At 41.1% G+C, this 25,849-nt stretch overlaps 1 protein-coding gene across 1 annotated transcript; it reads left to right on the top strand.

Annotated features, from left to right (window-relative positions):
- Nucleotides 1-15,489: 15,489 nt before the first annotated feature.
- LOC118793001 (sulfotransferase 6B1-like) lies at nt 15,490-24,085 on the top strand. The gene is made up of 7 exons (XM_036550921.1): nt 15,490-15,682; nt 17,222-17,338; nt 19,390-19,475; nt 21,459-21,585; nt 22,305-22,399; nt 22,585-22,741; nt 23,958-24,085. The coding sequence occupies exons 1-7, from the start codon at nt 15,490-15,492 to the stop codon at nt 24,083-24,085; spliced, it is 903 nt and encodes a 300-aa protein (XP_036406814.1).
- Nucleotides 24,086-25,849: the final 1,764 nt, after the last annotated feature.

The raw sequence follows: 25,849 nt of genomic DNA, 5'->3' as shown, positions 1-25,849 counted from the left end.
CAGTCACAGCTAGCGTAGCACCGTGGTAGGATGTGTGATGTGAAAAATTCCCTCCCTTTCTTCCTTTGGTGGTGCGTCGCCCGATGGCCCTAAGGAACAAACCGCCCCTGAATGTGACACCCACCGCCTTGAATGGATACGACCTCCGCCGTCTTGCAACGATAACGACAATTATTTTTTTGTCTTATTTTAATTTTATTAGTTTTTTTTAGAAATCATTATTAGTTTCGTTTAGTTTTAGTTTTACATTTTCTTCGGGTAAATTATTTTATTTCAGTTTACGAAAATGTCTAAAAAACCATTACTTTTCGTCTTAGTTTTAGTATACGATAATAACCCTGCTACAAACCCACATTTTTGCGCCAACATGAAATCAATCATTATTTTTTCTGCAAATACAATCTTTTATTAATTTTGTGCCAATATTTGAGGTCTCTACCACCAATGAACATGAAGATATTATGAATACAACAAGGCGTGGTAGCATATTTTGGTCATTTTCATTGGACCAAAATGGTATATGGGGTAGCTGGTAGGAACATAAAAATGTACATGGAAATTGCTTGATGTATGGTTATTAAGTGTCCTTCCATTTTTCCTTCATACAAAAATAGACACAGATTTGAGAGATATTTTACCTATGGCAGAAAAACATCCATTTCAGGATTACATTTTTTTTGCCTCAGTATCTCCATGATTATTGAATTCCTGTGTCATAGGAATTGTAAGAAATAAAGGATAAACATGTTTTCAGTATGTTCATTGGAATAGAGGGCATTTGAGAAGGGAATTGTGTCTCCGGTAAGGTCCTGGATATTGAAAATAAGTGAAATATTTTGATAAAACCTCTGGTATAAGTGGTATCATAAATGGCCTTCTCAAGCTCCAGTGGGACTATGTAAATGTGTTTCTACATAAAAGGTTGGATGTGTTTATACATGTAATTTTACAGTGTGCATGTTAGAAAGCTATATATGGAAATTGTACTGATACGCATGTTGAAACACACAGTGAAACCATCAGTATATATACCCTTACATGTACTTTAGAATCAGAACATGTTTTCCTGGTGTGGATCTTGTTCATTCTTGTCCCCAAAATGTATTGCGCAAGGTATCAGACTGGCCAGTATCAAGATATCAGACTGGCCAGTATTAGGGAGCATTGCCATTAAGCCCACCTCAGGTCACTGCCAACCATGGCCACACTACCAACTTGTTCCATTGCATCTCTTTTGGATTTGAAAGACTGACTATGATAACAACAATGAAAGAATTGTCAGAGCAGAATATTAACCTACTGAAACACAGAACTAGTTGCAGTTGACTTTGGATTACACTATATGTCTTCACCACCAGAAGATCTATCTGGATAAATTTGAACACTTACAGACTTCATGTTGTGAACCAATGTTGAAGCATGTGAAGCCTGTTAAAAAATCTTGGAGTAATCTCCCAAGAAACTGCAGAAATGTTGACTTCGAAAATAGACAGACAATTTGTTCAGGGCATGAAGATCTGTGCACAGTGTTCAGTAGAAATCAAGAATTGGGAGGGTACAGAGGACACTGGTGAGGACACAGAGTGGCCAGCTGAGTGGGAGGAGCCAGGTTCAAGCTCACTGGATACTGTCAGCACAGGACTGACAGCTATTGAGTGCTCTCCACTGAAAATGGCCAAACTAAACAAGTCACAATGCCTAGTGTATGCCAGGAAAAAAACTTTCAAAAGCTAAAGACCAGCTGCAAAGTACCATGGCATCAGCATTAGGAGAGCCAACCTCCTAAAAAAAGCCTGTTAGTGTTGAAGATGAGAGTGATGAATTTGAAAGGCTGCTAGCTGAACACTAGTTGAAAGTCGCCAGAAATGCTCTGGGCCCACAAAACAAGAAAAAATACAGTTGATGACACTGGCTTCAAAGAGTTGGACTGTGGCAAAGACAGCACAAGAATTTGGCACAACATGGTACATGACACACAAAGCCATTAAACTGAGAGATACTTGTGGCATCCTGGCCAAACCTGATGCAAAGAAGGGCAAATTTCTCTCTGACACTATCAAGGAAGCTGTGAGGTCTTTCTATGAGGATGATGAGGTGGGTCGCTTGTGCCCAGGTGCAAAGGACTATGTGTCTGTCAGGGGTGAATATCACTAGGAGAGACTCCTACTCAGCAACCTCAAGGAGCTGTATGTGTGTTTCAAAGAGAAAACAGGACAAAAGATAGGATTCTCCACATTTTGTGAACTACGACCAAAGTGGTGCCTCACTGTAGGTTCAAGTGGAACACATTCTGTGTGTGCATGTGCCATCCATCCAAATGCCAAGCTCATGGTGGCAGCACTTGGTGGTCAGTCAAAGCTGGACGCTAAGGAATGTATGGCCAAGCTGGTATGTAACACAAGAAGTAAAGAGTGCATGCTTCACAGCTGCCCCAATTGTCCTGGAAAGGAAGCTCTCAAAGAGTTTATTGATCACCAGCTGTATAAAGATGATGACATTGATGCTGAAGATGCCATCACCTTCAAGCAATGGCTCTGCACAGATCGCACAACAAATGACAGCTGAGGATTTTAGCAACAGGCTTGTTGAGAAGCTGGACAAGTTTACAGCTCATGAGTACATCGTTAAACACCAGGCTACTCACATGAGACAACTGAAAGCCTCTCTGCCTCCAAACAAAACCATCATTTTGTTGGACTTTGCAGAGAATTATTCATTTATAGTGCACGATGCTAAACAGGGATTTTATTGGGAAAACACCCAGGCAACACTGCATCCCTTCTCTGTATATACATCATTGGAAGGCAAGCTGGTGCACAAGAGCTATTGCTGCATCAGCGATGGACTCACACATGACACCACTGCTGTGTACTCATTCCAAAAGGTATTGTATTTATCATTTACACATAACCAACAACCCACTTGTCAATATTGTTAGAAAGTTATACAAGTCATGTTGGTATTACATGATCACTTCTCTTTCAGGTTCTCCTGGAACAACTCAAGGCTGATATGCCGACTCTGTCCAAGGTGCACTATTTCAGTGATGGAGCTGCCTCCCAGTGCAAGAACTATAAAAACTTCTCCAACTTCAAGCACCACCTGCTCGACTTCGGTATCAATGCAAGATGGATTTTTTTTTGCCACAAGCCATGGGAAGAGCACATGTGATGGCATCGGTGGCACTGTCAAATGTCTAGCTGCCAGGGCTAGCTTCCAGATTCCAGAGGATGGCCAGATCCTCTCAGCTCACCAGCTTTTCACCTGGTGTGAGTGCAGTGTGAAGAACATCACGTTCTTCTTTGTCCCAAAGGAAACAGTGGAGGCCAATAGAAAACAGCTTCAGTCACACTTTGGTGCAGCCAAGACCATCTCTGGCACAAGACACAACCACTACTTTGTACCCCAGGATATTAACGCACTGAGGATCAGTAGGGTGTCAGGTGATAACACCTCATACTTTGTTCACCAGGACCACACTCAGGCACCACAGCACAATGTGCAGGCAGGGCAGTATGTGGTGTGTGTATTTGATGGAAAATGGTGGGTAGGGTACACCTTGGAGAGGTCAGAGGAGCAGGAGGACTACAAGGTGAAATTCATACCATCATACCATTTTGGTCCTATGAAAATGACCGAAAAATGCTACCACGCCTTGTTTTATTCTTAATATCTTCAAGTCCATTAGTGGTAGAGACCTCAAATATTGGCACAAAATCAATAAAAGATTGTATTTGAAGAAAAAATGATTGATATCATATTGCAAAAATGTGGGTTTGTAGTACCCTCAATATCACTCTCATTTAGGAATGTTGCACTTTTTTTCCTAAATCTAGGGCCTTACAAAAATAAAATGGCATGCAGTACAGGCTTTTAATGGTTTTGGCATACAGAAAACATGTTTGTCTTCCATCCTACAAAGTTTGGTGAGGCTAGGAACAATACTTATCAAGATAATAATGCCCAAACATGGCTTCCCAGATAAGGCGTTTTCGAGGCTATAAAAATGAAATAATATCAAGGGCTGAAAAAATATGAAAACATAGGATTTGAACAGAAATATTTTACAGGCCTTAGTTTTGGGACCCATTCATGATATATACAAGATTTGAACAAAATCTGAGACGGTGCTGCAACCACTTTCCTGGATTCTGTCTGATTTGACACGGAATGACCCATAATCATTGTTTTCTTCCTACTGTCATTGCTTCCACTGACATTATTGTCGTGCTAGTGCCAATTCCACTATTATTGTTGTTTTACCTGACTCTTTCCCTCCGGTTTACACTTCAATGTGACATTAACTTTGAATGACCGCATTCATTTCAAAACAAAATGAAGAGGATGACTCGGGCACAGGACACAAATAATAAGAAACAGTGAGGATGGGGGTTGCTTTGTAATAATGGTCAGTTTGTGTGAGTGGTCAAGACTGCTCAGTGTAATTTGGTTTTGATTAAATGATTCTGCCAGTAGACCTATTTTTGCAAGTGTTTTGCAAGACTTGGAGAATATGTGTGTAACTTGGCATGTGTACATTTACATTTACATTTACATTTATTTATTTAGCAGACGCTTTTATCCAAAGCGACTTACAAAAGTGCATACAGCAAGTATAGCGACAGTACGGGGACAAGATGTGTACAGTTCCACAATGAGACAGTTCTCAGCTGAGAGCAGCGTCTGTTTGAGGACACAGTACTATTATATTTGTACAATTACAGCCTATAGGGCAACTAATACGATACACTTTCAAACGACGGACTTCGACAACTTCAAACGGCGCAATGAGCGTCAGGGTAAAGGCGGCAACAAGAGACAATTTAAAAGCACAATTTAAAAAGCACAGCAATTTACGACAGCACTGATGGGCGGGGGGGCAGCAATTGTGTGCTGGGTCAGTCCAGGTAGAGTCTGAAGAGGTGCGTCTTCAGGCCCCGTCTGAAGGACTGGGGTGAAGAAGCTCTCCGTAGCGAGACCGGGAGTTCGTTCCACCACTGGGGAGCGCGATGTAGGTGAAACGCCGATGTTTGGCAGAACGAGCACCTCCTGCCTTGACCATGCAGGGAGCAAGGCGTCCAGTTGCTGCTGAGCGCAGGGGTCGGGCTGTTGTGTAGGGCTGGATGAGTTCTTGGAGGTAGGCAGGGGCTGTCCTGTTGATTGCAGAGAAGGCGAGGGTCAGGGTCTTGAATCTGATCCTGGCAGCGACAGGAAGCCAGTGGAGGGATTTCAGCAGGGGAGTAACATGGGAGAATTTGGGGAGGTTGAAGATCAGTCGGGCAGCTGCATTCTGGATGAGCTGGAGAGGCTGGGTGATGCATGCTGGGAGGCCTGCGAGGAGAGCGTTGCAGTAGTCCAGTCGAGGGAGAACTGTGGCCTGGATAAGGAGCTGCGTCGCGTATGTTGTCAGGAACGGACGAATCCTCCTGATGTTGTGGAGGAGGAATCGGCAGGCCCGTGACGTGCGAGCAATGTACTCCTTGAAGTCCAGGTTACTGTCGAGGATGATGCCCAAGCTCTTTGCTGACTGAGAGGATGGTATTGTGGTGCCATCGACGGTGATGGAGAGGTCATGCAGGGGGGAGGGGCCGGCTGGGATGAAGAGCAGTTCCGTTTTACTGAGGTTCAGCTTCAGGTGGTGGGATGTCATCCATTTGGAGATGTCAGCCAGGCATGCAGAGATTCTTTCGTTGACCTGGGGGGTAGAGGGAGGGAAAGAGAAAAAGAGTTGGATGTCGTCAGCATAGCAGTGATAGGAGAAGCCATGTGATTTGATAACTGAGCCAAGAGAGTTAATACAAATTGAGAAGAGTAGGGGTCCCAGTACTGAACCCTGTGGAACTCCTGTAGTGAGGAGGGTGGGTGCAGAGGTAGAGCCTTTCCAGTAGATCTGGGAGGATCTACCAGTCAGGTAGGACGTGAACCAGGAGAGGGCAGTTCCAGAGATGCCCATCTCTGACAGCTTTGATAATAGTGTCTGGTGGTTGACTGTGTCGAAAGCAGCAGAGAGGTCGAGGAGGATGAGGACAGATGACAAGCCGGAGGCTCTAGCAGTGTGGAGAGCCTCTGTCACGGCCAGGAGTGCAGTTTCTGTTGAGTGTCCAGCTCTGAAACCTGACTGATGGGGGTCCAAGAGGTTGTTCCTGAGAAGAAAAGGGGAGAGTTGGTTAAGTACTGCACGTTCCAAGGTTTTAGATAGAAATGAGAGAAGAGATACCGGTCGGTAGTTTGTAACGTCGGATGGGTCGGTGGATGGTTTCTTGAGGAGTGGTGTGACCAGAGCTTTCTTGAAGTCTGTGGGGACAGTGCCAGAGGTTAGTGAGGAGTTGATAAATGAGGAAAGAAATGGAGCGATCTCACCAGATATGGATTGGAGCAGGGTAGAGGGGATGGGGTCCAGAGGGCAGGTTGTGGCATGGTGGTCTGTGATGAGTTGGAGCACTTCCAAGTCCTTGAGTGGCATGAAGGAAGACAGCTGGTTGATGCAGTTGCCCGTGGTGGTCAAGAGTGTTGTTGAGGGAGAGAAGGAGTCCCGGATGCTGGTCACCTTTTCCTCGAAGTAAACCCTGAAATCATTGGCAGAGAGGAGGGAGGGGGAGGGAGGAGGAGGGGGGGGGTGAGGAGGGTGGAGAAGGTGGAGAAAAGTCCACCTTCATAAACATAAACATGTTAGGGATACACCCCAGAATTCAACAGAGTTGCACAGAGCTACAGTATGTTAGCTGTACACAGATCTTTGCAATGTTGCATAGCTTGCCTGGTAATACAGGCAACCTAAACTGTCAGCTAGCTGATTAGTTATATTCGAACAATAGTTCTGTACATGCAGTACATGCTAACTAGGTGTTGTACCTTATGTTCGGTTAACTAACTAGGCACAGTAGGATGCCTCTGTCTTATCTGGTTCATTGATGTTGATAACATCCATTATGACAGATTTGTCAGGAGGACTCACTTTCCTCTCAGTTACTCCGAACACGGAACCATTTCGGGCTTTGGTCCCAGTTTTCTGGAGTAATAATCCTCAACATTCTGATGAGAAAGCCCTGAAGGAGACGTGGATGCAGAGCCCATCGCCATTTCGGACGTCTCTAGCCGAACAGTTTACCAGCAACGGTAATTGCAAAGGGACAAACCGTCCCAACGTAAATGTCCCAACACTCAGTGGCAGCCCAGTGTATGATTGGGGTTCCAACTAATGAAGTGAGCTTCATGTCACAATTAGGCATAAACTATATAGTTTGCAATTGCTATGTATGCAATTACCATTGTGTGATTTGTATAAATACACTTCCTACTTTGCAAATGCAAAATTAAATTCTGTGAGCACACAAACCTTTTCTACACAGACAAAATCCCAAACTGTGTTTATGGCTGTTGTCAATGAATTGGGATTGCAAGTATATCATCTGCTAATTTCCACGTTTGTGGGCGATACTCAAGTTACTTATGTAACCTCATATGAATACACAGAGCTCAGAGTAAACTTTATGTGGCCACACAAGAAAACCAGACTTCAAATTTTCACTTGATTTTCTTCCTGCTTGAAGATGCAATTTTCCTGCCAGGTCGCATCATTACAGCTCCTCCAGTAGCCCTAATAACCATTACACTGTAATGTCAGGAAGGTTGCTACCTCTCTCAAGTTACAAAGCAATAGGGTAGGTATTTTAACAGAGGGTATAGAATCATCAGACTGTAGACCAGGTTTCAGACTTAACATAATCCTCTATTTGGTGAAACAGACAGCACACAAGCAGGTACAAGAACAACTAAACCACAGCAACAAGACATGGACTGGGTCATGCAACATCACACTAATTCACTCCACAATGGAAACATTAAACACATACCCAGAATTCCTAAGTCACAACCAATCACCATACAGACAAGACCAAAACAATGGTACAATAGGGGTTGTGACGTGGCGTCAAGGTGGGCGGAGTCACTGCGGGTTACACCCACTAAGTGGCAGAAAGACTACTGCGTGGCAGCATTAACGTTCAGCTTGAGTGCTGCGAAAACACACACACACACACACACAAAAACACATCTAAAATGGGAAAGAGCTGTTGTGCGATTGACTGTACAAATAGATTCAACAAGAAATCGGAGCTATCTTTTAGCTTACAGCTTTCCAAAAAGTTGTAGGCTAATAAAATAAAAAAATACTTGTACAAAACCGGTCCACATACAACCAGAATATCCACTGGTGTCCTTGTCACTTTAATTTCGCCAACAAATCCCGCCTTGAAGTACGACCAAGCGTCAAGGCTTTTGCGGACGTTCTAAAACGCTTAACGTGGCTTAATGTTCCAAAACAACGATCAATGATCACCAAATTTGTTTAACATCTCACATGTCATAAACACCATCTCCTGTCAAAAAAGCAAAACTTAAATCAAAGGAATATGGTAATTAGACCGACGTTACGTTAAGCGCTGTCCTTCCAGTTTTGCTTTTTTGTTAGTTGGTAGCTGTTTGGAAAATTAAGCTACGAAGCGTTTTCCTAATAATCGGCGTCAATGGACAGTTTTGCTTTTTTGATAGGAGATAGTGTTTATGACATGTGAGATGTCAGACAAATTTGGTGATCATTGATCGCTGTTTTGGAACATTAAGCCACGTTAAACGTTTTGGAATGTCCCGGCTTTGATATGCCTTCAGGCTTTGCTTAGTGTATATCTCCAGCGTCGAAATCAGGTATATATAGATGTCAGAAAACCCGATTCCTGGCCACATGTCAATGTCCATGGACCACTGGTTCTTTGCTAAATTGTAAGGTTCACTGTCGAGTCCAACTGCCTTTAATTTGAGCAGATAATCGTTTGTTTTACTCCCGGTTTCGCAGTTTCCCCTACTAAATGCAGCCATGTTGCAGGATGTTTTGCCACTCAGTCCGACTGAGGGGGCGTCAGCGGGAAAGTGACGTCAGTGCATACCCTCTATATGGAATACTTACCTGCTGTGACACCACCATCCCCAGCAATGAGGGAGGTGTCCACACTGAGCAAAAGACAAGTCCTTTTCAGCACATAGTCTCTGCGCTGCAGTTGTAGCCTCTGTGGGTGACTCCTCAAATGGGGCAGGAGCGTTCTCTCTGCAGGACCATGGCGTGCTGGAATGGGGTCAAGACATGCAGTCTGGCTTTGATGAAGGGCTGCTGAGGAGTGCTGGCCTAGTGGAGGTGCTGTTGTTGGAGGGCGGCAATTTGGCAGCAGAATGTTGCAGCGGAAGCATCCCCAGTAGAGGCCCTCCCTCAGACACTTCTTGTGTCTTCTTGAGTCTTGCTGATCCTGAAGTGGCAGATACCCTGCAGCAGCCACAGGACTGCACTGCTCCTCAGTTGTGCAGGTACAGTCCTTGTCTTGAGCAGTGAACAAGTGTTGGCACTCATGCAGTTTCTCACCGGAATGTTGCTCTCAGTGATGCAGTTTTTCTTTTAGTGCAATGGCTGATGTGACTCCTCTGAACTGCTTCTTTGGGCTGAGCAGAGGATCTCAAATGTCATCTTCTTATCAGGGCCCAGGCTGAGGAAAGCTTGAAAAGCCTCACCCTCAAGGGATGCTGCAAGGTTTCTTTTGCATTCCACACTGCTTTTGCGACAAAGTTGAACCGGACCCGGTAGGCATGCCAGCTGTAGTGCCTGTTGAGGCGGTGCATGTTTGGGGGCTGCTGGCAGAATTGTACTCTATTAAGCTGCTGGCTGCTATCTGCTGGGGTGATTGGCAGAGCACACCTGGCATCAGGCTGACTTGTGTAGGCTCTGTCGGTGGCTTGGAGTCAATTGATGATAATGGGATAATGTGTTGAATGGGATGCTGAACCGTCAGAAAAGGATTCAAGGCACAAGCCAAGACAGAATAGAGCCATTAATGTGTGTGTTGGGGGGGGGAAATTAACCAATTAACCAATTACCATGTAGGCAGGATGAAAAGAGAGACAACTCAGAACACTTGTCCACCACTACAGTATTATAGATACAGTATATCCATGGTGGATGTGTTTCAAAGGCTAAAATCTCACATCAGAGGCCAAGATGAAATCTGAGTCTTCTTGGATTGGAGGAGAATTCCACTCATAGTACTTCCCTAAAATGACTCTTACTATATTAAATGTCTCTTACTGTATGATTAAAAAATCTTATAGGAATGCAACACCTCTATCTTCAGCTTCTTTCAAAACTTTAACCTAAGCCTTAAGTCATGTTTGCTTGTTCTCCTGTCAGAAGCTGAGGATTTCCTGTGCAATATTTTTTGGTTGGCAAAGAAAGAAAGAGTTAATTCTAGTTCTCACAGTAAATGCTGTTAATGAAGACTCAGTCCTTCCTGCTAAAAGTCACTTAGTCATGGCCATTTTTTTTAGCTGTAGGTGTTCTTTCAGCATTTCCAAAGGTGGATTTTAAGTGAAAGGTTAAAATGACAAAACAGGATTTCTGCTCAGTTGAGCGAATGAAAGGCAATGCAAACATCAATTGTTTGCTCCTGTCACCTTTGTCATGCAACAACCTGAGTTTATTGTAACAAGCCGCCAGACTCACATAACCAGTGCAGATGCCATTCCTGTTGATGCCACACCATGTATTAGGTCATTCCAAGTACACACAGACACTCCAGTGTCAGCCACAGCTCATGATCAGAACCACCTGCTGCTAACATAAGTGAAGAATTTAGGTAAGAAATGAACTCTTTCTTATAGGTTTGACAGCAACATACACAATGTTTTGAATGAAACACACGGTAGTTAAATGTTTCCAACAGTTTTTGTTTCAGCCATTCCATTACAATTTTTGTCAGTACTTTGGCCCCCTAGCTGTTGTTTTTGTGTTTCTCCCTGTCTGTCAGTGTCGTCCATGTGCTTTTGTTTACAGACCCCTCGTTTTCCTGCCCTGCCCCGCTCTCTGCCCTGTCCCCGCCCACCTGATTTCCTGATCGCCTCTACCTGCCTGCCTGCCCACCTGCATTCTACCTCCTCGTTAGCCCAGCCTTTATATACCCTGCTTGTCTCTGTCTCGTTGCTAGTTCGTCTCAGTTTTGCACCCACCCGATTGCTTGTTGTGTTTGTTCCTGTGCTGACTTCTTCTGCCTGCCATCTGACTTTGTCCCTGCCTTCCGCCCTGCCTTGGTTGCCTGTTCTGCCTGCCTGCCTGGCTTGACCCAGCCTGCTCCTGTTTTTGATTCCTGCTCCTCATTAATTCTGCCTTGGACTGCCTTTCTGGTTTTTGACCCTGTCTGTTCTGCCACTACGAACCTGCCCTGCGATTTCCCTTTCAAATAAAACCACTTGGAACCTGAGTACGCCTGGTCTGCATTTGAGTCCATGCCTGTGCCCTGACAATTTTATATTATTCCATGATATTACTGAGGAGTTAAAATGTGTGTTTGTATGTTTTATATGTTTTCACACAAACAAGTTACAGCAAAATATATAAATGTTACTCATCTGCTTTCTAAAGTACAGCTCTTCTTTCATGTTTTAACCTCAGAGTGTGTGGAAATTGTTTGGGACAAGATGCAAATCACCAAAATTAAACACATTTATTGTCAGCCATGTATTGGTTTGTCTGTGTATCAGTTTAGAAGTCCTTTCAGGAAAACACTTATTTGTTAAGGCATACTTGAAGGTCATTTTGGACAGTTTTTCATTCTTATTCATTGCATGCATTTTGTTTGTCTACACTTCAAATTTAATTCTGCAAGAGGTGAGGGGCCTTAAAGGGACATATCATTTTTCAAGAGGATAGCAAAAAAGGATACTGTTAAATATCTGGCTACATCTATCAGAGATAGTATTATGATATAGCCAACAGGTCAATATCATATAGGTATTAATCTCAGATCAGGGTGCTGGACCCTTAAGCAGTTTCTCATCTCAATATGTAACTGAGTAATTCTGCGTCACATGTAACTGATAACACTCACTCTATTTTAAGGGTTTTGGCCTGGTGGATAGCTAGTGGTGCTGTAAAAGAGATTAAGGATATCTCATTTGCAACATCTTTCAGCTTCCAAAACCCATTCCTGAGCATGTACACTAACAGTACATGCTGGTATTACCCTTGTTGTCTTTATTACAACCCTTTTTAATACCCCACTTGAGGGTAGTTCAGATCAGATCGTTCAGTGTTATAAAGCTATAAAGAAATGATTAATTGCAGTTAAGTGAATGGATATGGTTGTGTAAGCATGACAGTGCTTTATCCAGACCTGGATATGCATAATGTTGCCTGGAGCGAGGGAGGAAACTATTCCTGACCTTGCACAGCACCCTATTGTTGTATTCAATACCCATGAATATTCTTCCTTTTCACGTGTCCCGACTTATTCTGAGAAAATCTTGATTTGTTCCGTATTCGTACCATATTTCAATGGGTTTCCTGACTGCAGCTGCCATTATCGTAGGTTCTCATTGCATTATGCACATGGCACTGTCTGCTCCTGCACAATGAAGGCACAAAGTACGTGGACATCTTATCAGCACCAATCACATCATATCATACAAAAATCGATCCTATCCCTGCACCCCCAAGCACGAGCTCCCGATTGAAATGTTACAAGATGGTTGATTGCTACTGTAGTTCGAGGAATGGCTAAGGGCTAGCCGGATAACTACGAATTTCATTAAATGTCACAAAAGCCAGCTTGTAGCTTCAGACCTAGAAGGGAATTTAAATTTCTCAAGAGGGATCTTTCAGTTTCTGACGCAAGCAAATTAATCTGTGTTACTTGTGGGGCTCATTTTTCCATTGCACATGGAGGCCAGAATGAGATCACCCAGGATATTGTGGTGGAAAATTGTATACCCCATATGTAAATTATAAGCATTGCCAGTAGATGTCAGTTTTTGATTTTAACCACAGCTAAACTAAACTTCTTGCTTTGTATGCATGTGAGTAAAAACTAAAAGGAAGGGTCAGAACAATACAGAGGACTGAGGGAGGGGTAAGCAGCTGTGAGATACCTGTATGCCAATTAAGGCTTGTTATCGGGGCTTAGCTGGACGCTGTCCGAGCATTGCTCGGAGGATGGACCTTGAGTGTAAGAATTGGACTTTGTGAAGGGGGGTTGTTAAACAAGGCTTGGCAATGGCAATACTGGAGGGCAGCTGAAGAAGGACTGATATTTTTAAATTATTTTTTATATATTAGATATGTGTGGCCTTAATAGTGTACAGCCAAGGCAGGATATTTTTTTTTTATATAATTAGGCAGGTGTGATCTTGAAAACAATAGTATACAGGAAATGTGTTATGAAATCGAAGGAGGGGGTTGGAGTCTAAGCTCCACAATTAGAGGAGCTAAGAGAAAAAGCCTAGAAAAGAAGTACTTCCAGAGGGTGTTTCAGAGTGAACGTGTGGACCAGCCCAGTTTACTGTATGTGATTTGCAACATATACAATAAACCAATTACATTAGACTTATATAGAGAATTATATTTGTCCTTTATTGGGTACTGGAATTTACTTTCTGAAATTACTACAAAAAGGTATATATAAATTATGTAACTTGGTGAATTACTGTGCAAGTGTGGAGGGAGCCCCCAGTCTACCTGGCCCAGACTGGTAGTGGTTTTCCGCCAATATCCACACCAAGAAACATAAGGAAGCTGAGAAGAGTAAGTGTGCTACCCCAAGTGTCACAGAGTTTTTTGTGAAACAAAATTCTGAATCTGACAAAGTTTATGCAAGTGAAGGACTTTTTGCGTATCACTCAGTGGTGCATGGGCACAGTTTCCGATCTAGTGACTGCACAGTTAAACTTCTTTATCTTTATGATCCCAAATTTCCCAAATTTTTCCCAAAGTCCCAGGCTATTGTTTGCAACATGCTAGCTCCGTTGTCAGAGGAAGAAGTGTGTTGTAATTTGTCACATTAACCGTGGATGCATCAAATCATAAGGACATAAAGCTACTCCCCATACTTGTGCGTTACTTTCTGCCAGATAGTGGTGTTAATATTACAATAGTTGGATCGGATCTGCAAACGGAATATCTTGTTAAATTAACTGAAAAACTTTCTCTCGGTAAGAAAGACATTGGACTTTGTGCAGACAATAAGAACACAAATTTCGGACCGGTAGGAACAACATCTGGAGAAAGCTACAGGGTAAATTAGGCAGAGACATTTTAGGCATTGGCTGTGCTGCTCATATTATGCATAACTTTCTGCAAACAGCAGCTGATTGCCTTCCAATTGACTTGGAGAGTTTTGCTGTGTTTTATTTTTCTTTAATTTTATTAATGATATTAAGATAGTGGGTCAATGCGCGTGAGTAGCACCATGTAACTTGTTTGTGCTGGTGAAATGTTTGAATAGCGTCGTCTATTACAGTAACTCACGTGTGTTTTATTACCGCCGTCTAGTGGTGTGTTTGAGTAACGCAAAGTACCCTTGAGTGTGTGTGCACAAAAGCTCAATATTATAAATGCACCCAATGCGCATATGTTTTTTTAAGTAATTATTTTTTTTTGAGGGGCTGGGGTCCAAATTTTAAATATGAAGTCCAGAATATAAGGATTATATTGGCAACATTTCAAAATGTACCGCTTGTTTTATATTTTTTGTAAAACGTGTCAATTTACAATATATATACATACAGAGAGAGAGACAGAGAGAAGTGGTTGAAGCTATACATTTATCAGTAGTCACATTTCAGAATAAATGCCATATTTTAAAATAAACGGGATTCTTATATTTTACCGTTTATTAACATAAACCAGCTTTTGATAAGGGAACATAAGGAAATGACATATTTGTAAATTGTAATATATGTTCTACTATAGGTTCATAGGTTCTACTTCCCGAACAGACAGTCAGATGAATCAGATGAGATAAATGTGACAGAGGCAAACGTTATTCCCCCAAACTAAGACTAGGCTAGGCTTATATGAGCGCTCACATAAATACCCAGGAGTGATTAGGCCACACCTCAACAATTGTTGATTGCATTTAGACAGAGTGTCATGAAAATAAGCTACAAGCACTGATGCAGTGATGACCCTTTGTTCAAAGACAGTTCCTGTGGACCATCTAGTGTGCACATTGCTACACTGACGACTCTTTGTTCAAGGGCAGTTCCTGTGGACTAGTTGACTCAATGAGTACAGTATCCATCAGAACGTAGATCCTAACACATATAACGTTAGTTTACTGTCAGTTTATTTTCTTTGGCGATTACAGCACCATGTATTAAATCAGAGTAATACACATTAATACAACAATACATCATGTATGGAGCACGGAGCGTCTTGCCAACAAATGGGCAGTTCCCTTTATCTTATACAAGTTCTCTCTGTGTGGGAGCAGTCTCCTCCTACAAGTACAAAAAAATCTCTCTCTTGCTCTCTCTCTCACACACACACACACACACATACACACCCCACAGCTTCCTGGCAATTTTGCTGCATGAATAGACTGTGTCTGTCTGAGAGGTTCTGGAAACTGAGACAACAACACTGAGACCAGAAGCTTGGATTTTGCAGGAGGATTAAGCATGAGCGCGCCATACCGTTCCCGCTTACAGGCCCGAATGGAGGAGGCTAAGCACATGAAGGAGGAGGAAAAACAATACAGGTACAATGGGATCCTTTACCCAACCATCATGTGCCCACCGGAGAACCTGAAAGCTCTAGAGAGTATGGAAGCAAGGGAAGATGATGTAATGTTAGTAGCCTATCCAAAATGTGGTGAGTGCAACTTTCCCCATTTTTGTTCTCCTCTTATTTTATCTGAAACAGTAAAATGCCCTAATCTGAACGGAAACACCAAGCTAACAGGGAAAGAAAAAGTGCAAAAAGAATTGATGTTGAGAAATATGTTTCCTCACACATGCCACTAAAGAAAAGTTGTCACTCTTAAAATGTGCAAGAACAAAGGACTCTATATACAGCCCAAACTGAAACTGTGCATTTATTGTAGACATCATCAAATTCAGGAGCTGGGGGAGGATGACATAATTATAATTAAAAGTGCCAGGTATTACCTGGGAGGAGTGCAACAAGATGGCAGACTGTGTGGCAATATTTGATATTTGTTCTGCCAGACTGTGTCAGGTGCATGTCATGTTGTCACATATTCATTAGGTAGCTTTCCAGTCCCAAAGTCCACTCTAGGAGAGGCTTGGCAGGGGTGGAATAACACACCCTCCAGCCTCTCTATGTTTATTTTCTCTGAAGCTTTGATCAGATGAATCATTCACTGATATAAATGTTGGACATATGCTGGTACAGTCATGTGGTGTTCCCAAGAGTTAAATTCAGAATGTTCATTGACTGCAGAATTCACATGTGCAAGTAAAGATTTCCATTGAAGGAAATCCATGTAAGACACAGCAGCCCATTTTGTGGGCTTGTGCTGTATGTTTTTATAACACAAGGTAAAACGAGACATCATGCAGCGTCTCTGCTAACTTCTGGTCTACTCAATCAGTATGTATGTATGTGTACATCTGCCGCTCCTCAGACCTGTATAACACAGAACACGGGGCAATAATATTATTTATAAGCTGTTTAAATCTGTATTGTTCTCCAAAAGGAAAAATTAAGGACAAAATATGAGCGTAGCATCCATGTATGCAGCCTAGAAATAAAAAATACTGAAAAAAATGAAATTAAGTCAAATAATTATAAAATATTAATATATATTTGTTCATTCAGACATACTTCCCCATGAAGTAATATAACACATAAGTATTTGCACTTCATAATTGACAGTGCATGGAGAGGATGCAACAAAATATGCAAATAATGGCATATATTCACTTAATAGTAAGGCAACCATGGCAGTGAACACACTAAAAACATAAAAAAATCAAAAAAATCATAAAAAAATCTTTAGCTTCTTGTCAGGGGTTCACTGAATGAAAACAAACTGCCTAAATTATGATAGGGAAAAAAATATTGTTTGCTTTTTTTCTTTGAGTGGTCTTTTGTTACTCTTGGTGTCATTACCCAGTCTCTCTTCTCATATATCTGGATGTTTTGTAATAAATAAATAAATAGTGACATTCACATTTTCACTTATGTTGTAAATGTGTAAGTCACACTGGATCTGCCCAATGACAATAATGTAAATGCAGACAGATGTTAACCACATCAGCATAAAATGGAGTCCGCCTGTGAACTTCTGATTTAAACAATGTGAGGTGCCTGTTCCAGGACACCCAGGAAGACCTGTTCCTACTACACTTATGTGATAACAGTACCCCGTCTTTCTTTTTTTGCCAGGATTTAATTGGATGGTAGGTGTGATGCGGAAAATAATGGCTGCTGCCGCTGGGAAGACAGAAGAATCTAAAATGCCTCCTATAATTGAGTTCTTCACTCCTGAAATGCAAAAGGTATGTGAATCGCTGGAGGGATGTGAATAAGCCATGCTCATTGACACAGAATCACAACAAGTAGGATTCCATTAGATGTCTTGTCCCAAGAAATGGATTGACTGTTTCATAGGCAGTACACTGGCCACCTCATAATACATGCAGCCAAGTTTGTGAGAAAACAGACAGTCATACTCCCAAGTACTAGAAAGCAATCCAGTTACAGATGCAATGTAGACAGCTCAAAACAGTCTCTACAAGAAGTGTACAGAAGGTAAAAGAGTATTCAAAGGCAGCGATACTGTGTGCTTGACAGTTGAGTGTTTTCATAAACTTTTTGTGGCTGTTTGTGAATTGTGTCCATTTGCTGCACAAGGCCACAACATTCCTTTGGTTTCCGATGTCAATGTCTGGCGACCCTAAACAGTCTTTTAGCTGAGGGGCATAATTGTGTCTAGGACTAGTCTTTTCAGGAGTACACTTCATTCTCATCTTTTAAAGCCTGGGTAATGACTGTTTGAATCAAAGGAAGCCTGTCTGCATTATGAGTATCCCTTTGTTCTGTCATTAAAAAGAAATATATCCCCTGCATGCAAAAAGTGGAACAAAATCAGGCTTGCAGTAAACCTTGGGAAGCATCACTGCAAGTTGCAAGTAAAGCTATGAATGTAGCTACATGATTTGTATGATGCAGATGTCACAGTGGTTGTGTTTCTGAACACTTTTTAACTGAAGTACCTAAGAAAACACATTGTTAATTTATGACTGGTCCAGACTCATACAAAAGCTATGTAGATTGTTAAAGAATGATTTGAGTGCTGTATAAAAACAATAAATCATTAAGTGTAATGCATAGTCACCAACACAGTATTTAATATAAAAATAAGGTAAATGTCCAGTATTGTAATCTAAGGTAGACAGACTGAAGAAAAAGGATGAAAAAATGCAGCACACAAAAATATCTGGCTAGATCTGACCTGCTGTGCATGGGTGGCAGCACCTTTGTGTTTTAGTATGCCATATACTCATACCTGCTTTTTTTCAGATTCAGATGCAAAGTAACAATTTCTAGAGTCTTTTTTTTTTTTTTTTTTTTTTTTAAGTGTGACTACAAACTAGTCAATACTGCTGTTCCATGCAGTGTTTAAAAGAGATTAATTGGTTGTCTGTAATGTTTCCATGTACTGTTCATGCTAATTACCCACACATTCTGATGACATTACCTGGCTAATAAATTTAAATGGGCAATTAAAGAGATGCCTTGTGGTGTATGAGTCAAAGTGTCAGGGCACAGGCAAGGACTCAGGCGCGGACCACAAGAACTCCAGAATCCAGGCGTTTATTAACAGAGTTGTAGAACAAACAGGCAGTCCAAAACAGGCAGGGTCAAAATACCAGGAAGGCAGTCCAAACACAGTCAGGAATCAAAGCTGGGGACAGGCAGGGTCAAACCAGGTAGTCAGGAAGATCAGGTGAACAAGGCAGGACAGCAGGCAGGAGCAAGGTCAAAGAGCAGGCAGGGTCAATTCAGGGAACAGCAATCAGGCAGAAAACACAGCGGGAACAAGACAGGTAAAAGCACACTGCAACAAACTGGCAACAAGACAGAGACAAGCAGGGTAGATATAGGGCTGGGCTGACGAGGAGATGGGAAGCAGGTGTGTAAGCAGGCAGGAGGGGATGATCGGGTGGGCGGAGACAGGGCGGAGAGTGGGGCAGGGCTAGAACACAAGGAAAACAAAAGCACATGGACAAGGAAAAACAAAACACAATAGCTAGGGGGCGGGAGCACTGACACAAAGCCCTAATTAAGCACATCTCATTTACTGTCAGTTTGTTTGAAAATGCAGTGAGCCTGGACTTTATCTTTATGGGCTTCATATTGTGTCATATTGTTTTCCTTTCACGTTCTTAAATTTCAGGAACTCCCAAATTAATGAAGTTTTCTAAAAAAAAATTCCTTAAAAGAAATTTCCTTTAAAATTTCTTAATCAGGGTTAAGAACAAATTAGCCTCTTAAGTGTCTTGAAGTCTCCCTATCCATCTTTTTTCATTTTTTTCTCACGTTTCAGGCAGTAAGTGAGGCTCCTTCTCCACGATTCCTTGGAACACACTTGCATCCTACCAACATTCCTGGCTCTTTCACCGCAAAGAAGTCTAAGGTATAAATGAAATGAAATGTCAGATATCACAAATGATGCTTTTGGAAGCATCATAAAGATAAAATGATAATATAATAAATAAATAATATAGTAAATTTTATTGTTTTTTTAATTTCTCAATTTGATATGTTTCTAGCTGATATGCCCTAAAATGGATTCTGAAGAGTTTCACTTAGGATAAGTCTATGAGGGGTTAACACCCAAGGGTTAATGGTTATGGTTATGGTGGGCCACTCCAATGATTTATAAATCAGCCTTCTCAGAGACATTGGCTTGACAAATAACTGACCAGCACAACCAAACACTTTCCCTGGAGTTACTGACTATGTTACTGACTGTAATAGAATGCATTTCCTGTGGATTTATTCATTTATTGACCATGGTGCTTGGTCCTTTATTGTAATTTGCTAACACAAACGCAAGTATTTAATTTATTCCGATATTACACATCACGTGTTTGGCTTGTGAGTTAAAATGTTTGTAAGCATAATAATAACTAGCAAAGAAAGTCTGACACAAAAGCTTTAAGTTGGCTTAAAAATCCTAGCATGGTATCAGCTAGCCGTTACCAGGCTCGCTGGAGAGACATTTTGAATCTGTGGCCTCTGTAGCAGGCCCATTATGAAGTCGTCTGCACATGGCAGGCTGTTCAGATTCTGAATGTTCTATCTATGTTAGTCAATAGGAAATTTACAATGCTAAATCATTAATATCACAAAATATAATTGAGGAATTGACATAAAAAGCATAAACAAAGCAATACCATTCTAGCTTTTGGGAAGTTTCACTGAAGTGTAGTAATGTTCAGAAAATCAGATGAAGAAGAAGAAATGAGAACAGTAAGTTGGCTTTTGAAGCTTACTTAAAAAGTAATAATACAAATGTACCTAGTCTTACAATCCACTTAAACACTTTTTCAAAACCAATTGCTACTCACGATAGGTTTCATTCTTAAATGTACTCTAAATGTCATCAGGAAATCCATTCTTTGACAGAACAGCCAGTCATAGTTTTTTAGCCGTTAGGCATACAGTATAACTTTGAAATACTTGGTTAAATCATGTTTAATAAAGCAAAAAGTTCCTTTTTTGTTTTCAACAGTGATGATGTGTTATTTGTTAGCTGTCTATGCCATAAATGTACAGTAGCCTTTATATACAGTATGTTGTTTGTTTTATCCTAGGCTTTTCTAGAGTTAGCAAAGTTCATGCAATTTTGAGAAATAGCTAACATGATCATTTGCCATCATGCACACTAAGATTATTGACAACATTTGTCTTAAGCAATACATTGCTATGTGATACTGCAACAGTACTAACTGAAATGTATTGCTCAAAATTAAATAAATAGCCTTCACCTGATCCCCAAACCACTGACTTTAAAATGTTATTTTGTAACATGATACTTTTATTATAAACTGTGGGTTAAACCTTTGTGTATGTTTAAGGATCCTGTGTTCATTAAGTTCCATTTACTGGCTTCTAAGGTAACAGATGTATTCCATCGTTTGAAACAGGATCATTGTGTAATTGTATCTGGCAGCTAGCCATTTGCTAACAAGCCCCACCTGCAGGGGGAGAGCAGTCGGTTTGATTTGGGCTATGTTCAAACTGATTCCTGCATTATGTTCAATTCTAAAATGTGTAAAAAAAAGTGTAAAAATATCTCATTATGCTGATTTATGTGCATTTCATTGGTCAGCACTGTGACAGTAGTATACAATAGCTGTCAAACTGAATGTTTTAGTTTTAGTTTAATTAGGCTACTGGACTGTTGTTATTAAAATGACTGATGAAAATGAAAATGCATATTTATTTCCTTGAGTCAATGTAAGTCAATTGCAGGTGTAATTCCTAACTTTGTTTTTGGGAAACTGATATAATATCCAGCTTGTCAGAAGAGAACTTGCTCCATCTTTCTCTGAAAGTTTTGACTAAATTCCGTCAAAAGTCATAAAATCTCTGTCTTTTTGTCTTCCCTGAGATGCTGGTTGTATTTCGAAACCCAAAGGACACTGCCGTTTCTTTCTACCACTTCTCCAACAAGAACCCTGGCCTCCCAACACCCGAATCCTGGGACAAGTTTTACTCAGAATTCATGAGTGGGGATGGTAGGGGGACAGCACAGATATGATGATGAGATTAACTCTTTGAAGCATATTTAGTATATTACTTCCTGTGATGATTGTTGTGTTTTTATTATATAGGGTTATAAAGAATGGGAATGGTGCACAATCCCATTCCTCTATCTTAGACACACACACACACACACACACACAATTTTGTGCAATGATTTACAGAACCCCAATCATAACCAGAAGTAGCCAAAATATTTCCTCAATCCTACCAATTTTAGGAACTTTCTTAGTTGTAGAAATTAACCATTCAAGTATTTCCCAACATGTCAATTTAGTTGTCTGATTTTGATTTTTGGTACTGTAGTTTGTTATGCAGATGAAACAGAATCCATAAGGGATTATGGTACAATACTTTTTAGCATTACCATATAACCTATAAAGCGGTGGCTTGAAAAGGTCATATGTTGCACTAGTGGTCATAAAAAACCATGTAGTCACCATGACGCTGAAGGCCACTCAGCGTTTCTGCTGCCTACTCAGCTCTAGTGCATCCCTTGTTCCAAATGGGTTGTGTAACATAAACTCATGTTTTTTTAGTATTTTTACTGTATTTATTTTTGTCTTGGGAAACACCTTTGTGCTTTGCTGCGTGTGAGACGTGTAACAACTTATACTGACTTTTTATGAATATTTCATCCAGTCCAGTTTCACAGAATCAGCCACCAAAGGGTTGTTTGTTTTTCTTTGTACAGTGATTTGGGGTTCTTACTTTGATCATGCCCTGGCTTGGGAAAAGCGCATAAATGACCCCGATGTGATGATTGTTACCTATGAATACCTGAAGGAGGTGAGGCATGTTGAGTTGTTAAGCGTATGCTTTATTATATGCCATAGGCTGTTAGACTGATGTTAGACACAAGTGTTGTTCTTGATGGATGCAATGTCTTCTTTGTCCAAGGCAGGAAGACTTAGCAGTGCAATTTGATTGGTCATTATAACATAACAGCCTATCATTGTCTTTGCTCTATCCAGAACCTGAGTGAAGGGGTACGACAGGTGTCCAAATTCTTCAATTTCACTCTGAGTGAAGAACAAATCCTGACCATCGCTCGTGACAGCACTTTTAATGCCATGAAGGAGAGCTCCAAGGGCTCACACGGTCAAATGAGTGATGTCTTCTTTAGGAAAGGTATGAAGTCATGCAAGATTTTCTGTACACCAATTCTCAAATTTGTTGTGGAGAAAAGCTTGTTTTACCCATTCAAGAACTTGTAGGCATCAAAGTGAATAATCACACCCCTACCACTATACATTCCGCTCAGTATGATTATTGTTTACCTCCTTGGGTGCTGATGAAAACAAAGAAATGGCCACACTCAATATATCTACCTATTGCACTGATGAAGACTCAGCAAATGTGAAACTTTGAAGCTTGATTTTAAAGCATTAAAAATACTTTATATTTCCACAAATAAGGACTTTCCTCAATTGTTTGCCATTTTTATAGAACAATAAACTTCACCAAAAATTTCTTGAAACCCCCTTGTATAAGACTTGCATAGGACAAAATGAAATAGAAGTTGGTCAAGGCAGGAGGTGCTCGTTCTGCCAGACATCGGCGTTTCACCAACATCGCTCCCCAGTGGTGGAACGAACTCCCCATCTCGCTACGGACGGCTTCTTCACCCCATTCCTTCAGACAGGGCCTGAAGACGCACCTCTTCAGTCTCTACCTGGACTGACCCAGCACACAATTGCTGCTTCCCCCCCCCCAATCAGTGCTGTCGTAAATTGCTGTGCTTTTTAAATTGTGCTTTTTAAATTGTTTCTTCTTGCCGCCTTTACCCTGACGCTCATTGCGCCGTTTGAAGTTGTTGAAGTTTGCCGCTTGAAGGTGTATCATATTAGTTGCCCTATAGGCTGTAATTGTACAAATCTGATAGTACTGTGTCCTCAAACAGACCTTGCTCTCAGCTGAGAACTGTCTCATTGTGGAATTGTACACATCCTGTCCCCGTACTGTCGCTATACTTGCTGTATGCACTTTTGTAAGTCGCTTTGGATAAAAGCGTCTGCTAAATAAATAAATGTAAATGTAAATGTAGAAGTTAAACTCCATGTTAAAGTGTACAACAGCTGTGAAGCAGCTGGGATTTGAAACAGCAACCATCTAGCATAAAACCTGGTGCCTTAACCTAACTGAGGTAGCTTACTGCTCTATTTAGCAAGTTTCTTTGTTTTCAGTACCCAGTGCTTGCCCCACAGCAGTGTCCTAGCATCTCTGTTTGAACTCATAAGCGTTAAGGTCCAGTGGCTAAACATAAACACAGCATTGCTTTCCCTTGAATGTGCTATGTCTGTACTGTCTACTCAAAGAGACTTATTCTTGTTGTTTTCCTGAACAGGAGAAGTGGGTGACTGGAAAAACCACTTCAGCGAGGCTCAAAGCAAGGAGATGGACGATGAGTTTGAGAAGCGACTGGCGGGAACGAAGCTGGCAGCGAAGCTGAAGTACAATCTGTACTGCAAATAGGGAGATGACCAAATGCTGAACTCCACTAACAATTTTCATACTTAAGGAAAACAAAGACAGAACACTGTCTTGAATTGTCAAGAATTACGTTTTGAAGACACACCTTCTCATTCATGTAGTGGCTGATGTTACTGTAATCATTTCTTTTAATTAATTAGGTATTTGGTGTTTCCAGCAAATTGAGTACACATGTTTCTTGATAGGTAATGGGTTGACTTTATATATTTTTATTAAAGAATGCATCATTGATTAGTTTTTGTGTTCTTCACACCATAATGGTTCTATATTTTTATTTGCCTTCTTTACCATGAAACATGTACCAGGAAAGTGGGTACAATCCTTGAAATAGAGTGTATCAAAATCGCCATGGGTCTAACAGAATTTTTTATCATGTTGGTCTTAATATTTCCTGATTTTGGGAGGGGTTATCTTCAGACTGATACCTTGGATTGAGTGATCTGAACATCTGTCTTGACTCATGTAGGTACACTTGTTGCAAATGTGAAATCCAGTGGCAACTATTTCCTGGTCGTTGTCTAAGATAGAGAACACTCCTTACTTTCAAAAAAGAATAACACCATTTCTTAAAAGCAGTTTATTTTTACATTTGAAGTGCTGCAAACAAATGGTTGTGACTTTTTCTCACTTTGTCCCAAATGTTGAGAAAATAGGCAGTAATAGCCAGCTTATTTTTTCAGGCTTTCAGGTGGAAGGACCCAGGCACAGACCGGAATACCAGACCAGGTATTTAGTCAGAACCAGAATATCCACAGGCAGAAATCCAAAATCACAAAGCAAGGTCAAAATCCAAAAACCAGACCATGCAGATATACACAGACAGGAACAAAACAGACAAATACACTGAGACAAACTGACAGAGAACAAAGAAAATAGAGGGGTATATATACACAGGCTGATGATGAGTTAACAGGGAACAGGTGAGCAGGACGGGCTGCAGGTGATGGGTGTGGCATAAGGGCAGATAGGCGGGACAGGAGGTGGGATGAACGAGCACACGGGCTGCAAACAAAACCAAAAGCACATGCATGCAAAAAAACAAACAAAAGACACACCCACACTGACAGATAGGAAGACAGAAACACAATACAAGCAAGATATCAAGCAGAGGTTCTGACATATTTACACTGTAGGTAGCAACATGAAATATTGCTTGGGTAATTAATGGGTTTCATACACTATCAGGGGTGCTCTAAAACTGAAATTCAACATAAATGCTGAGGTGTTACCTGCTGTGAACCTACAAGCAGTCTTGGTGTGGAATGGAGTCATCTGCAATGGTTTCTGGTGGTATCCTTTATCACCAAGTAGGTGACATCATGGTGGGATGAGTTTGTTTTCAAATAAAAACTTCAGCATGGCATTGAGGTAACATGCAGTGAGGATCAAATAGGCAACCTCATCTTCACCTGGGGTGACAATGTGTAAATGGGTGCTGTCAATGACTTTGACATCCCCCAGAAAGCCAGAAGCCAGCAATATACATGAATGCAAATTATTTTTGATCCATTTGATGCTGGGTCTGGGGAAATCAATAAATCTTCCAATGGTGTAAGGTGACGTAAAGGTCATTATCAGTTTTGCGTTGTCAAATGTTTGCAAAACATTCTTCCTCTTCAAAATGTGCTAACTTAATGCAGTCATCTGTAGATAACTCCTAACAGATCAGGTCAGCTTGTGAGGACTCTTAAATACTTGTAGAGATAGGAATGCTTCTAAGTGTAAAGAATGTTGGTGAATAGCTTG

Source organism: Megalops cyprinoides, chromosome 1, assembly GCF_013368585.1.
Source record: "Megalops cyprinoides isolate fMegCyp1 chromosome 1, fMegCyp1.pri, whole genome shotgun sequence".
Lineage (NCBI taxonomy): Eukaryota > Metazoa > Chordata > Actinopteri > Elopiformes > Megalopidae > Megalops > Megalops cyprinoides.
The sequence above is the reverse complement of the archived record's forward strand: the minus strand, read 5'-3'. Positions and strand labels throughout refer to the sequence as shown.